The 13,093-nt window shown below is 49.9% G+C and overlaps 1 protein-coding gene and 1 pseudogene across 3 annotated transcripts; one reads left to right on the top strand and one right to left on the bottom strand.

Annotated features, from left to right (window-relative positions):
* Positions 1 to 4,008: 4,008 nt before the first annotated feature.
* Positions 4,009 to 7,908, bottom strand: LOC123087839 (uncharacterized). Of its 3 annotated transcripts, XR_006441536.1 has the most exons (5): positions 7,410 to 7,908; positions 6,123 to 7,313; positions 5,970 to 6,047; positions 4,503 to 5,890; positions 4,009 to 4,258 (listed from the first exon to the last, which is right to left on the bottom strand). XR_006441536.1 is itself a non-coding variant. In XM_044509956.1 (4 exons), exons 1-3 carry the CDS (start codon positions 7,738 to 7,740, stop codon positions 6,024 to 6,026), a joined length of 564 nt encoding a protein of 187 aa, XP_044365891.1. In that variant the 5' UTR covers positions 7,741 to 7,907; the 3' UTR covers positions 4,009 to 5,890; positions 5,970 to 6,023. The 3 variants fall into 3 exon arrangements, 1 of the variants encoding a protein (XP_044365891.1); XR_006441535.1 differs by having other exon boundaries at positions 4,009 to 5,890; positions 6,123 to 6,296; positions 7,410 to 7,906; XM_044509956.1 differs by having other exon boundaries at positions 4,009 to 5,890; positions 6,123 to 6,331; positions 7,410 to 7,907.
* Positions 7,909 to 7,994: 86 nt separating this feature from the next.
* On the top strand, positions 7,995 to 12,667 carry LOC123087838 (cation/H(+) antiporter 19-like; annotated as a pseudogene).
* Positions 12,668 to 13,093: the final 426 nt, after the last annotated feature.

Genomic DNA, 13,093 nt, shown 5'->3' with positions numbered 1-13,093 from the left:
GGCATAGTAGGCGATGGTTCTTCATCATCTCCTTCATCGGCGTCCATACCGTCAATGTCTTCGGAGTCGAAGTCGAGCATGTCGGTTAAGTCGTCGACAGTGGCTACAAAGTGGGCGATGGGTGGGTTTTGAATTTCTTCATTGTCCGTACCCCAACCTTGCTGACCGTAGTCCGGCCAGGGCTCTCCTGATAAAGAGAGAGACTTCAGTGACTTCAGGATATCGCCGAAAGGCGAGTGCTGAAAGACGTCTGCGGCCGTGAACTCCATGATCGGCGCCCAATCGGATTCGATCGGCAGGGGCGCGGAGGGTTCGGAGTCCGGAGAAGAACCCGGCTCCATGGAGTCACGAGTCTCGCAGAGTACGGGGCTGGTGTTCGGCTCAACCGCAGTTGGGATCACAGCCCCCGAGGTGGCATCCAACCGCCCATCCTCGATCAGCGCGGTTGGCTCTGAACTAAGGGTCGGAGCCGATGCGGGTGCGGCCTCCAGGGCACTGTTCGGCGGCAGAGCTAGATCATGCTCGTCGTGACAGTGCGGCGCGCTTGGCGGTGGTTCGAATCCGCCAAAGATCAAGTCCCCGCGGATGTCAGCCGTGTAGTTTAAATTTCCGAATCTGACCTGATGGCCAGGGGCGTAGCTTTCGATCTGCTCTAGATGGCCAAGTGAATTGGCCCGCAGTGCGAAGCCGCCAAAGAGGAAGATCTGTCCAGGGAGGAAGGCCTCACCCTGGACTGCATCGCCATTGATGATCGTAGGAGCCATCGGGCCTGACGGCGACGGCACAGAGGAACTCTCAATGAGAGCACCAATGTCGGTGTCAAAACCGGCGGATCTCGGGTAGGGGGTCCCGAACTGTGCGTCTAGGCCGGATGGTAACAGGAGGCAATGGACATGAAGTTTTACCCAGGTTCGGGCCCTCTCGATGGAGGTAAAACCCTACGTCCTGCTTGATTAATATTTATGATATGAGTACTACAAGAGTAGATCTACCACGAGATCAGAGAGGCTAAACCCTAGAAGCTAGCCTATGGTATGATTGTTGATGTGTATGTTGTCCTACGGACTAAAACCCTCCGGTTTATATAGACACCGGATAGGGTTAGGGTTACATAGAGTCGGTTACAATGGTAGGAGATCTTCATATCCGTATCGCCAAGCTTGCCTTCCACGCCAAGGAAAGTCCCTTCCGGACGCAAGACGGAGTCTTCAATCTTGCATCTTCATAGTCCGGGAGTCCGGCTGAAGGTATAGTTCGGCTATCCGAACACCCCCTAATCCAGGACTCCCTCAGTGACTTCCAGCGCACAAATTAAGATCATGTTTGGTCCCAACACAAATACATGGTTGTAAGCATTGAGACCTCATACCCGTACCTCTTTTTATTATAAGTGTTTCATCACAATTAGCTTGACTGGTCCGGTCAGAAGTTGGAATTATTTCTTTGACAGAAGCTTGCTAGAGACCATCACTTCAGGGGAACCTTCCTCTCGTGGGTTCGATAATACAAGGTCACCTCTTTGGGGAAATAGGCGTGGGGTACTTTGTGTTCCTTTACCGGATCACACAAAAGGAAGTATCATGTTGATGGAGAGAATAGGCTGAGTTTTGAAATTTTCCATTGATATTACCTAGATCACATGTAGCAGTGGCGATTTTTTGCAAAAGTTGTGGGGTCAGTTTACCCCATAGCTTTTTTTCAGGAAAACTTTCAATCTATTCAACAACTGTCAAGGTGGTACAAATAACACCAGAAGTAAAAATTACATCCACGTCCTTAGACCACCTAGCGATGATTACAAGCACTAGAGTGAGCCAAAAGCGCTCCTCCACAATCGCCCTCCATCACCGGAGCTGGACAAACCTTGTCGTAGTAGACAGTTGGGAAGTCATCGTGGTAAGGCCCTAGAGAACCATCACACCAGAACAACAACCGTCGCTAATGAAGAGAAGCATAGATCGAAAGGATCCGACCTGTAGACAGACGAAGACCCGATACACGTGGATCCATCGAAGATAAACGCCAATCGAATCCCACAAGATTTCTCGGAGGCAAACCTCCACACACTCCCCGATGATGCTAGAAGCATCACCGGGACGAGGGCTAGGCGGGGAGATCTTTATTCCATCTTCAGGAAGCCACTGTTGCATCGCCTTCCTAAACAGGACACAAACCCTACTTAAACTCAAAGAGACACCTAAAAACAGAGCCCTCCCGCCGACAAAGACCCCAATTTTTTTCACAAACTGCCTTCAATTATACTCATATATATAAACAATGTCAGTAGATTGACTCCAATATAAAGAAGCTTGTTTGCCCTTACCTTGTCAGCTAACACACGACGGAAAGCATATCAGGGCATCTCGAGCATCGTTCCCTAAATAAGATCCACTATCCGCCACATATGCGTCCAGATGCGTCCGCAAACATAGATACGAGAGCCAACCATGCAGCTATATACCTCAAATGTCCACGCCAAACAACCTTCCGTCAAATAGCTAGCAGCGGTCACTAGCTACTGTCTTCCGCCAACACATGTTGTGACTCAAACTACATGATCGTGTTGTTGGAACCAGCAAGGCACAATGTTACGACTGGTGTGCACCCGTGCAGGAACCGGCATATGATGATGTTGGAATCGGCGTGTGGACCTACTAGAACTGGCATGCGCTCATGCTGGAACGGAGTGTCTTCGATGATGCAATCACTCATGGTGAGCCAGCGATGGCACATAGTGATGCTGGAACCATCGTGCGGTGGTGCTGGAATGGCATGCCATCGATGCTGCAACCGCTCGAGCCATGCAGCGTGTATCTATGGCTAGAGCTACAAACGCCTACGACCAGAGCCGCGATGCTAGCAACAACGACCACCAATGTTGCAACCACGAACAACATAGCTGCAACCACCTACGGTCAGAGCTGGGATAGCAATGGTGAGCACCGATGCTACAACCGCAGTGAGAGACGGAGCTGCAACGCCTGCAGATAGAGAACGATGCCAGAGAATGTTGCAGCTGGTCATGCCCGATGGAATGACCAGCGCTAGCCAATGCTATGACTGGATGTCATTGTGAGCTGCTCCTGGGAGGCGAGACAACTTTGTTGCGACTTCGGTGGCGGAGTTGTGACCGGCGACGCGGGGACCTTGTGACAAGGTGTCGGCGTCGTAGAGGTTGCTGCAACCTACGAGGGTTGAATGTTGCACGAGGCATGCGACACGCGAGATGAGGATTGGGAGCAGGGTGGTTGGGGAGATGGAGATGGGAGCAGGGGAGGGGTGCGAGTCGCTGGGGCAGGGGAAGGAAGAATCGGCCTGATTCGGCGCATCAGACAGTGGGGGAGGCACTGATCCAGGTTCCTGGCCGGTCGGCCGGTGCCTAGATGCCCCTAAAACTTAACCCCCTAATATGTTTTCTTTGCTTGCGAGAAAAAATGGTCATATTACAGCCATTGGTATGGGCCGGCTATAAATAAGAAAGGACGAGCCAGGTGAAGAGGCTTATCATAACTTCTCCCAACGATTAACTGACTCTCTTATCTAATTACTAGGAAAATTGCCCGTACGTTGCAACGGGAAAACAAATAGCACACGCCCTAAGCATGGCTCCAGATCCGCCCCTCCTCCAACTACAAACCGCTTAACGTTCGTCATGTCCTCTCTCTCTCTCTCTCTATCCCTGTGTATGTAACCTCAATGTAAGTTACTGCAATAATATTTTTATTACTACGAACAAAAATATCCCATCGTTCACATAGCTTCAATTCACGATCAGTTTATTTAAATGCCATAGGTTTGAGGGCTTGTTCAGCATCATTGTCATACTCTTGGGCGAAGGCTTTGCATTGTGTACACTCAATTCAGTTAAAGAAGGCCCTTCATTTGTGGAATATCTGGGTTTTTTTATGCTAATACTTCTATCCATATGACCATCTGGCCATGCAAATTTAACAAATCAATTTTCAATATAGCATATTGCAGGAATCTGAACAAATATAGAGGCATATATTTGATTGTGACAAATAAACTTATAAAATAAAGTCTTTAAGGATAAACATTTTTCAACTTCCAATGTTTTTGTAATTATCAAGCATGTCTCAAAGAGCGACATAGCTTGGAAAACCATGCTAAGGATTGTCTTATTTTGGTTTATAACCTAGGTCGACATCAGTGGTAATTGAACAATATATGGACATTGGGAGTGCAATGCTTGACGATGAGTGAAAACATATGTGTGACGATGAGTGTATCTTCCATCCTATGCAAGGCCATAGTTAGTAAGTAGCATATTGCAAGTTTTAGATACATGGTTAGAAAATATTCTAAAGCGAGAAAAACAAAATTGACCCTGGAGAGAGAAAACAGTGACTCTGCCTTAGGTTTCAAACCCCCTGATAACAGTGGAATTCGTGTTTCATAGTAAAAATAACCTAGTGTAATTCCTATATGAAAAAGAAAGGAAACACGGTATCAAGACAATCAAATATATTAAGGTATCATACCATAAGTCTTTGCTGCCATTCTTCTTCTTCACGTAATTGAGGGAACTACACAGCGCATCATGTACTTCATAGCACGCTTTACATTCAAAGTCATTACTAACCGAGCAATGTCCTACAAAAACATTGGAAGTAGAACCACCAGCACCCAACAAAGAAAATTTGTTCGTGGCGGATGATTGGACAAAATAGATGCCACAGGCTACCGATCTACACAAATGGGCATTACCAAGTAAGTTCATGTTCAGGCCCTTCCCTGTGTGACATTTGACATTCAAAATCATGATCAATTCAGTTCCTCTATTAAACCAGGATCATGAGTGACACTGGATTCTACCCAATATCCCTAAGCATCAGAACAAAGAGTGAAGTATTCAGAGCTTTCAACAATTGCCACGGATGTGTGTGTGGCAACGGGAGATTTTTTGACATGTATTCAAATTTAAGCAAATATGTACAAGCTTTAGTAGTAGACAAACAACCAGCCAGATTGGACATCCATAACTTTCGTTGTAATTATCAAGTGGTGCAAACAATCGATGCAAAATTAATTCCATCAATAATATGATGAACAATTGAACACATAATTTGGAAAAAGAAGAAGATAGGCACATGTCAAGTAACTAATTCAGGTTAAACATGGTATTTGACGAATTCTAGCATGATTTAAGTTTGCATGTCGAGTGTCTCTTAGCGGGAAATTCTTGGATTTTTATATGTTGGTACCTATAATTGTACGGGGGCCTTCGTGACATTTCCAATCCTGAAGACATCTCAGTTTAGGGATAATGATGACATCTTCCGGTCTTGACCTGTCTGCAAATAATCCTTAACAACTACTCCCTCCGTCCGGAAATACTTGTCATCAGAATGGATGAAAATAGATGTATCTAGAACTAAAATACATCTAGATACATCTATTTCAATGACAAGTATTTCCGGACGGAGGGAGTATAATTTAGTTTCAGTACATACCCATAAGCTTTTCAGCATGCAGACAACAATGGTACGGTTACCTAGTAAAACTCAACCAGATCACCTTGTGTGCATGCTGAATTTCTACTATACAGCTAGCTTGGTTGAGACAAAACAATGCAACTGATCTATATTCATTAATTAAAACAAAAAATACCAGGTGAAGGTATCCTAATTAAAGAAACAAAAGTAAGTCCCCGTAAAAGAAATAAGAAAGAACCATCTCTAGGAAGGAGAGATTAGACCTATACCAAGGCATTCGTTAGCTAAACCAAAAGAAAATTTATCTCGGGAGCTTGCTTCGAATTGCTTACCTTTCCTGCTCAAATTTCCCTTTTACTTAAGAGCAAATTGATGTCTTGCACTTAAGGGTAACATGATTGAGAACAACAACACTGAAACTATCTTGTGATTTTCTAATAGAGAAGTACACAATTAATATGGCAATGACATATACTTATAATTTATTTATAGGAAAGGCCGCAAAGAACATACATAGAGGTCTGGTCACAGAAGCATCACCCATGAGTAGTCTTTACGCTCAGACGTTTAGAGGAACACTTGTTGCACACACTGCAATCTCACAATAGGAGAGAAAAAATGTTACATATCGGAGTGGAGTTAGGGAGAGATGTTACTGCTATATACCTGGAGATGGTATGCGCATTCTCTCAAGCTGAGATGGCTCTCGCATCCTCGAAAGCGATGGTGCCTACGTGCGCTCACGTACTCGCTGGCTATGGCAGCTCCCATGTCCTCCGAAGCGGCAACAATCCTCGTGAGCTTGTGTCCTCGCTGGCTGCGGCGGTGCCACTGCGAATCCTGGCATGCAGCAGCATCGCGGAAGAAGGATGGTACTGAAAACATTAGTGCAGAAAGCAAATCCAAGAAAAATCTGAAGGCTAATGTAGTGGAAAAAATATACGCTAGTTCTCAAGATATTAAGAATCACAATTTTTTACATAATTCTTTATATGAATCTTTATCCTCAAACTTGTTCTTATACATCTTAGATGCACACCATTTATTAAAAATAGTGTTCATATAGCAGGTGAATTCACCAATCAAGTAGCCACCCATAAACTGATATATCCACAAATCTAATTCCATCCAGCAAACAAACACCAACTAAAGTCCATCAATTCTAGATAATTCTGACATGCTTTCCCAGTACAAAGCTCCTGCCATGATTATAGCGTCAGAAAAATTCAGTGCAGGACATATGTCATTTGGCAGGAACACAACATCAGGAATCGCACAAAAGCTTGAACTCACAAAATCATCTTTCAGACCAAAATTCAGAAAACACACCATGTGCCCAATAGCAAGTTGAACCACACTAATACGGAAATATAAATACTTCAATTAACCCCCAGGGGAAGGGAACGGGGAGGGAGAAGGGGTGGAGTAAGTCCTGTTGTGAGGGCGCTCGAACTTCCAATCAAGGATAACATCGTCAAGATGGAGCTGACGGCGGACACGGCGAGCGCCGGCGCCATCACTCCCATCACGGCGGATGGAGATGCAGCGTCTACTCCTCCACCCCTCCTCTTCCCCATGCAGCTACAACTGAGGCAATGCCGCCGTCTGCCTTCTGGAGTTCCCCGCCTTCGATCTCGAGCACGCCATCCAGGACGGCGTTGGTATCGACCGCCAACCTCAATCTGGATCCGGTTGTGGCTAATGTACAGACTAATTCCCACACAAAACATTCATTAAGTTAGCATTGTCTCTTTTTGGTCTATAGTTCAGGGACAAGCACAATTGCTAGCAACCCCCAAATTGGCGCAACCAGCAAGCAGTTGCTGGGTAGCCACCCATTTCCTCCCACCAGCTCTTCTGCACGCAACAAATATTCTCCCAATTGATCAACAAATCCCCAAACCGAGCAAGCATACACGAAATTAAGGAAACAAGCAATTGAAGGAAGCTGACCTTGTTGTCGGGGTGGGCGAGGAGGTGCCCCACGGCTCCAGCAGCAAGCACGGCATGCGCGCCATCGTCTACGCCGCAAGCAAAGTACTCCGCCGCGGCCGCTCATGGACGAGCATGGCTGGTGACGCGCCGTGACGACCGCTAACACGGCACCCAGGCGGAGGTAGAGGAGCTTCTTGGTCTGGTTCCCGAAGGTCTGGTTCTTGATCTCGCGGAGCGCGACCACCCGCTCGTGCTGCCCCTCCCCGCATCCTCCTCCTGCTGGTCCGCCGACGCCGCCGGGGCCCCCGGCCGCCAACCTGGCAGCGAGCTCCTCCGAACGCGTCCCCATGCAGAAAGGCGCAGAGGAAGACTCCGAAGGCGCGGACGCTCGCCGGCACCGGCCGGCGGCCCGCGGCCGGCGCGGCACCGGATCGACCGCCGCTCCTGGCGGCTGAGGCGAGGGAGAGAGAGGAGATCCCGATGGGTTTCTTTTTTTTCTCACTTTAAGGACCGCGGATTTAATACCATATACTGTAGGGATTTATTTGCAAAATTCCCGATCGAAACGTTTTCTCACTTACAAAAGGACTGCGGGTTGAATACTGAAAAATACGGGGACTTTTTTGCAAACCTGCCGCGACATACGACCAGGAACAATCGGTGGTTTATTAGTAGGGAGATCTCCATAGTCCAGAGCTCCATCGATCACCTCACCGCCCACCGGCTATATTTGTCCAAGCTCAACTCCTGCGTATGTGTGAGAGAGAGAGAGACGGTTGAAGACCTGGTGACATAGCCATAGGCATACTCGACACACGGGTGGTGTGAGGTTAACACTGGTTTCACTTCCCCCTGTCTCCACTTGTTCCTCCGAGGATCTTGGCCGAGCTCTCCCAGCTTATTGCCATGCATGCACTGGCGATCGACGATTGAACGCATGTCGTCCGGCCCCGAACCAGCCTGAGGCCACCACCGCGCTGGTGCATGCATGCATGTTCTCTCCGGTCAGACGCCAGCCACAGCCGCGTGTGGCGCCACCGTGAGTGCGTGATGAGATGAGGTTGCCGGGAATGGCGCCGGGCGGCCACGGCGGGGCAGACGATAACGTGCAGTCGTACCGGCCACTGAAGGCGACGTCGGAGGGGGTGTGGCAGGGCGACAACCCCTTGCGCTTCTCGCTGCCGGCCGCTCCTCATCCTGCAGATCTGCCTTGTCCTTGCCGTCACCCGCGGCCTCGCCTTCGCCCTCCGCCTGCTCCGCCAGCCGCGCGTCTTCGCAGAGATCATCGTAAGTTCATTCCTCATCGTCCCTCGCTCACCGCCATTGAGTTATATGGTTTCGCGTGCTTATAATAAAATAATGTCACAATGTCACCTCGTCTATTTTGTTTTTGCATGATCTAATTAGTCCATGAACATTATGCTTTGCAAGTGTAAAAATAGAGTGTGCCCATCTATCCAATCACTGTTAATTTCATTGTGGTACATTATACTATGAGTATGTTATTTCAGCGGCGATATGAGTTTGATTAAGCTGATCTTTTTTTTGGGGGGGGGGGGGGGGGGGGGGGGTGTGATATTCAAAGTGGTCAAGCTTTTTCTCAGAGGGAATATACCCGGGTTTATAGCAAGAAAGAACCCCCCCCCCCCCTTCCCATAATTAGACATCTTCTACTTTTGCCTTTGCCTAATTTTGGGATGCGAGTAATATGTACTACTCCTACCAGTAATTGAGTTTGGAGTAGTGCTTCACATACTCACATAATTAGTACTGTAAGTAGGGGAGCAAAATGTAATACCTAATTAAGAAGTAAAATTAGTTTTAAAATAAGGATTTTAAGGAATATGTGAGTAGAAGTTTATACGTTTAGGTACTTTCTAAATTTGAGAAAGAAATTTTAACCTACAAACGAAATATTTATTTATTTTGGTCCGACAACTATCCATTGAGATTTAATCCCAACCCGTGTCGAAATTTATAAAAATAAGGAAAATACAAACTAAAAACTTATATTCATAGCAACAAAAAAAATGCATACTAGACCATTAGTATTCCTGAAATTTTTAACCCCATGTGCATTTCGTGGCGAAAAGTTCACTCCCGCCTCCCCAACACTATTCAGTTATAGTAATATCCCTTTTTTCATCAAACTGTTTTTGGAAGGACAAATTCTTACCTTAATTTTCCAAAAGCTCTGTTTTTTAACGTAGATTGTTGGGTGAAGTGTATTCTTGAGAATTTAGCTTAAAATACGTGTATGTAATCTATATTGAAATATCTAAAACAATTATAGTAATAGTGAACAGAGGGAGTATTTTTTATTCTCAAGATATGATGGTAGGAACCAAAAGTAGTTTTAAGACTTTTGCTTGAAGTTCACTTAATTATTGTTGTTTTCAAAAGAAACACGCCAAAGTTTGATTTTCAGAGGACACCACCGTCTAATTGCAGTGTGACCGGTGTGTTGGAGCATTTGTGCGTTTGTAGTTCGAATGGTTTTGGTAATGTCCAAATTAATCGGGAGTTAGTCCATGTCGCCTATGGAATCGAAGTAGGTTTTCATGCTCAAGCACTGTCAAATCAGTCAAAAATCACTTGATCAGAATTTCCACATTATGGGCATGTATCTCCGGTTATAGCAATGCAAGCTCATGTTAATGTTACTGCTACTGGTGGCGAAATGCAGGGCGGCGTCCTCCTCGGGCCGTCGGCGCTCGGCCGGAGCAAGGTCTTCCTCCACAACGTCTTCCCCAGGGAGAGCCTCATGGTGCTGGACACGCTGGCAGCCATCGGCCTGCTCTTCTTCCTCTTCCTCGTCGGCCTGGAGCTGGACCCGGCGTCGCTCCGCCGCACCGGCCGCCGCGCCCTGGCCATCGCCGTGGCCGGCATGTCCGTCCCCTTCGCGCTCGGCGTCGACTCCTCCCTCGTGCTCCGGGCCGCCATCGCGCCCGACGCCCCGCAAGTCCCGTTCATCGTCTTCATGGACGTCGCGCTCTCCATCACGGCCTTCCCGGTGCTCGCCCGCATCCTCGCCGAGCTCAAGCTCCTCACCACCGAGATCGGCCGCATGGCCATGTCGGCGGCCGCCGTGAACGACATCACGGCGTGGATACTGCTCGCGCTCGCCATCGCGCTCTCGGGCAACGGCTCGCCGTTCGTGTCCATCTACGTGCTCCTCTCCGGCGCCGCCTTCGTTGGCCTCGCCACCCTGCTCGTCAGGCCGCTGCTCCTGTACATGGCCCGCCGGTCCCCCGAAGGCGAGCCGGTCAAGGAGTCGTTCGTCTGCGGCGGAATGGCCATCGTCCTTGCCGCCGGATTCGCCACCGACACCATCGGTATACACGCGCTGTTCGGCGCGTTCGTCATCGGCGTGCTGGTCCCCAAGGAAGGCGCCTTCGCCGGCGCGCTCACCGAGAAGATCGAGGACATCGTGTCGTCGCTGTTCCTGCCGCTCTACTTCGTCTCCAGCGGGCTCAAGACGAATGTGGCAACCATCTCCGGCGCCAAGTCGTGGGGGCTCCTCCTGCTCGCAATCATGACGGCGTGCGTCTGCAAGATCGGCGGCACAGTGCTCACGTCGCTGCTGATGCGGGTGCCGGTGCGCGAGGCGGTGGCGCTGGGGCTGATGATGAACACCAAGGGGCTCGTGGAGCTCATCGTGCTCAACATCGGCCGCGACCGCAAGGTCCTCAACGAGGAGGCATTCGCCATCCTCGTGCTCATGGCGCTGGTCACCACGTTCCTGACGACGCCGGCCGTCACCGCCGTGTACAAGCCGGCCCGGCGGCAGTCGTCGTACACGCACCGCACCATGGAGCGCGATGACGCCGATGCCGACAGCGAGCTGCGGGTGCTCGCGTGCTTCCACGCCAGCCGGGGCATCCCGACGCTGATCAACCTGGTGGAGGCGTCGCGTGGCACGCGGCGGAGCAAGCTCACCATGTACGCCATGCACCTGGTGGAGCTCTCGGAGCGGTCGTCGGCGATCACCATGGTGCAGCGCGCGCGCCGCAACGGCTTGCCGTTCTCGGGCCGGCTCGGGCGGAAGGTCGCGGGCGGGGAGGAGGTGCAGGTGGCGTTCGAGGCGTTCCAGAGGCTGAGCGCCGTGACGGTGAAGCCGATGACGGCCATCTCCGACCTGGCCACCATCCACGAGGACATCGTCAACTCGGCGGTGCAAAAACGGGCCGCCGTCATCGTGCTCCCGTTCCACAAGATACTCTGCCACGACGGGACGATGGAGGCGTGCGTGGACCGGGCGTACCACCACGCGAACGTGCGGGTGCTCCGGAAGGCGCCGTGCACGGTGGCGATCCTCGTGGACCGGGCGCTCGGCGGCATGGCGCAGGTGTCGGCGCCCGACGTCTCCTACACCGTGCTCCTCCTCTTCTTCGGCGGGCCCGACGACCGCGAGGCACTGGCCTACGCCGCCCGCATGGCCGAGCACCCCGGTATCGTTCTCACCGTGGTACGCTTCAGCGCGGCTGCTGCTGCGACGGCGGTCAACCCGCGCAGCGCCGCGGACGACGAGCTCGCCGACGTCGACGAGGTGGCCATACAAAAGCACGTCTTCCCCGGCGAGTCGGTGTGCTACGAGGAGGTGGTGGCGCGGGAGAGGCTGGAGGTGGCGGCGGCCATCAAGGCGTTCGGGAGGGGGAAGAATCTGGTGATGACCGGGCGGTCGGCGCAAGCGATACCCCTGATGGAGAAGACCGACTGCCCGGAGCTTGGACCCGTGGGGAGCTACCTGGCGACAGCAGAGTTCTCGGCGACGGCGTCCGTGCTCGTGGTGCAGCGGTACGACCGGAGGAATGACCCGACCTCGGCGCCGGCGGACGCGGCGGAGGACGAGGAGGCAGAGGACACAGTGGTGCGCGCTCCGATGCCATCTCCGGCCTACACGCCCACCAGGACGTCGCCTGGTGAGCACAATAGGCCAGCCGGAGGGGGGCTCGGTACGTGACGGCCGGCGCGCATGCAGTCCGCGTAGCTAGCTAGGCTAGGCTCCCATTAGTTCTCTATCTCTACTCCTAATGGAGCAGTTGGTAGGATTGCGTCCACGGTTTATTTTCGTCTGGTTATATTTCGTCTGGTTTATTTTCGTCCGGTTTAATTTCGTCCCATATCCCACCACCATATCTCCTCACATTGATTTTTTTACCCTCACAATAAAAACTTTCCTAACTTTTCCAAAGTTTCCTAACTAGACACGTTATAAACGGGCATGTACCGATAGCACGTTATCAATTAATAAAATTTTGTTTTATGACAATCAATTCCAAATCCTAATCTCTACTCTTAATGTCTGAGTTGGTGAATAGTATCCACGGTTTATTTTCGTTGGTCTTTTTTCATCCTCCCTCCCACCATCTCTCCTATACATAGGTTTTTTCACCCTGCCACTAAATCTCTACTCCTAATGGAGCAGTTGGTAGGATTGCGTCCACGGTTTATTTTCGTCTGGTTATATTTCGTCTGGTTTATTTTCGTCCGGTTTAATTTCGTCCCATATCCCACCACCATATCTCCTCACATTGATTTTTTTACCCTCACAATAAAAACTTTCCTAACTTTTCCAAAGTTTCCTAACTAGACACGTTATAAACGGGCATGTACCGATAGCACGTTATCAATTAATAAAATTTTGTTTTATGACAATCAATTCCAAATCCTAATCTCTACTCTTAATGTCTGAGTTGGTG

This window comes from Triticum aestivum, chromosome 4A, assembly GCF_018294505.1.
Source record: "Triticum aestivum cultivar Chinese Spring chromosome 4A, IWGSC CS RefSeq v2.1, whole genome shotgun sequence".
In the NCBI taxonomy this organism is placed as follows: Eukaryota; Viridiplantae; Streptophyta; class Magnoliopsida; order Poales; family Poaceae; genus Triticum; species Triticum aestivum.
Note: the sequence above shows the minus strand (reverse complement) of the source record. Positions and strands in the feature narration are given on the sequence as shown.

Excerpts from the sequence above, each read along its gene's own strand:
- LOC123087839 (XM_044509956.1), bottom strand. The coding sequence starts at position 7,740 with ATGGGGACGCGTTCGGAGGAGCTCGCTGCCAGGTTGGCGGCCGGGGGC. Across the intron at positions 6,332-7,409 it reads TCGCCCACCCCGACAACAAG|TACCATCCTTCTTCCGCGAT; the intron begins GTCAGCTTCCTT and ends TAATGTTTTCAG. Across the intron at positions 6,048-6,122 it reads AATGCGCATACCATCTCCAG|TGTGTGCAACAAGTGTTCCT; the intron begins GTATATAGCAGT and ends GTGAGATTGCAG.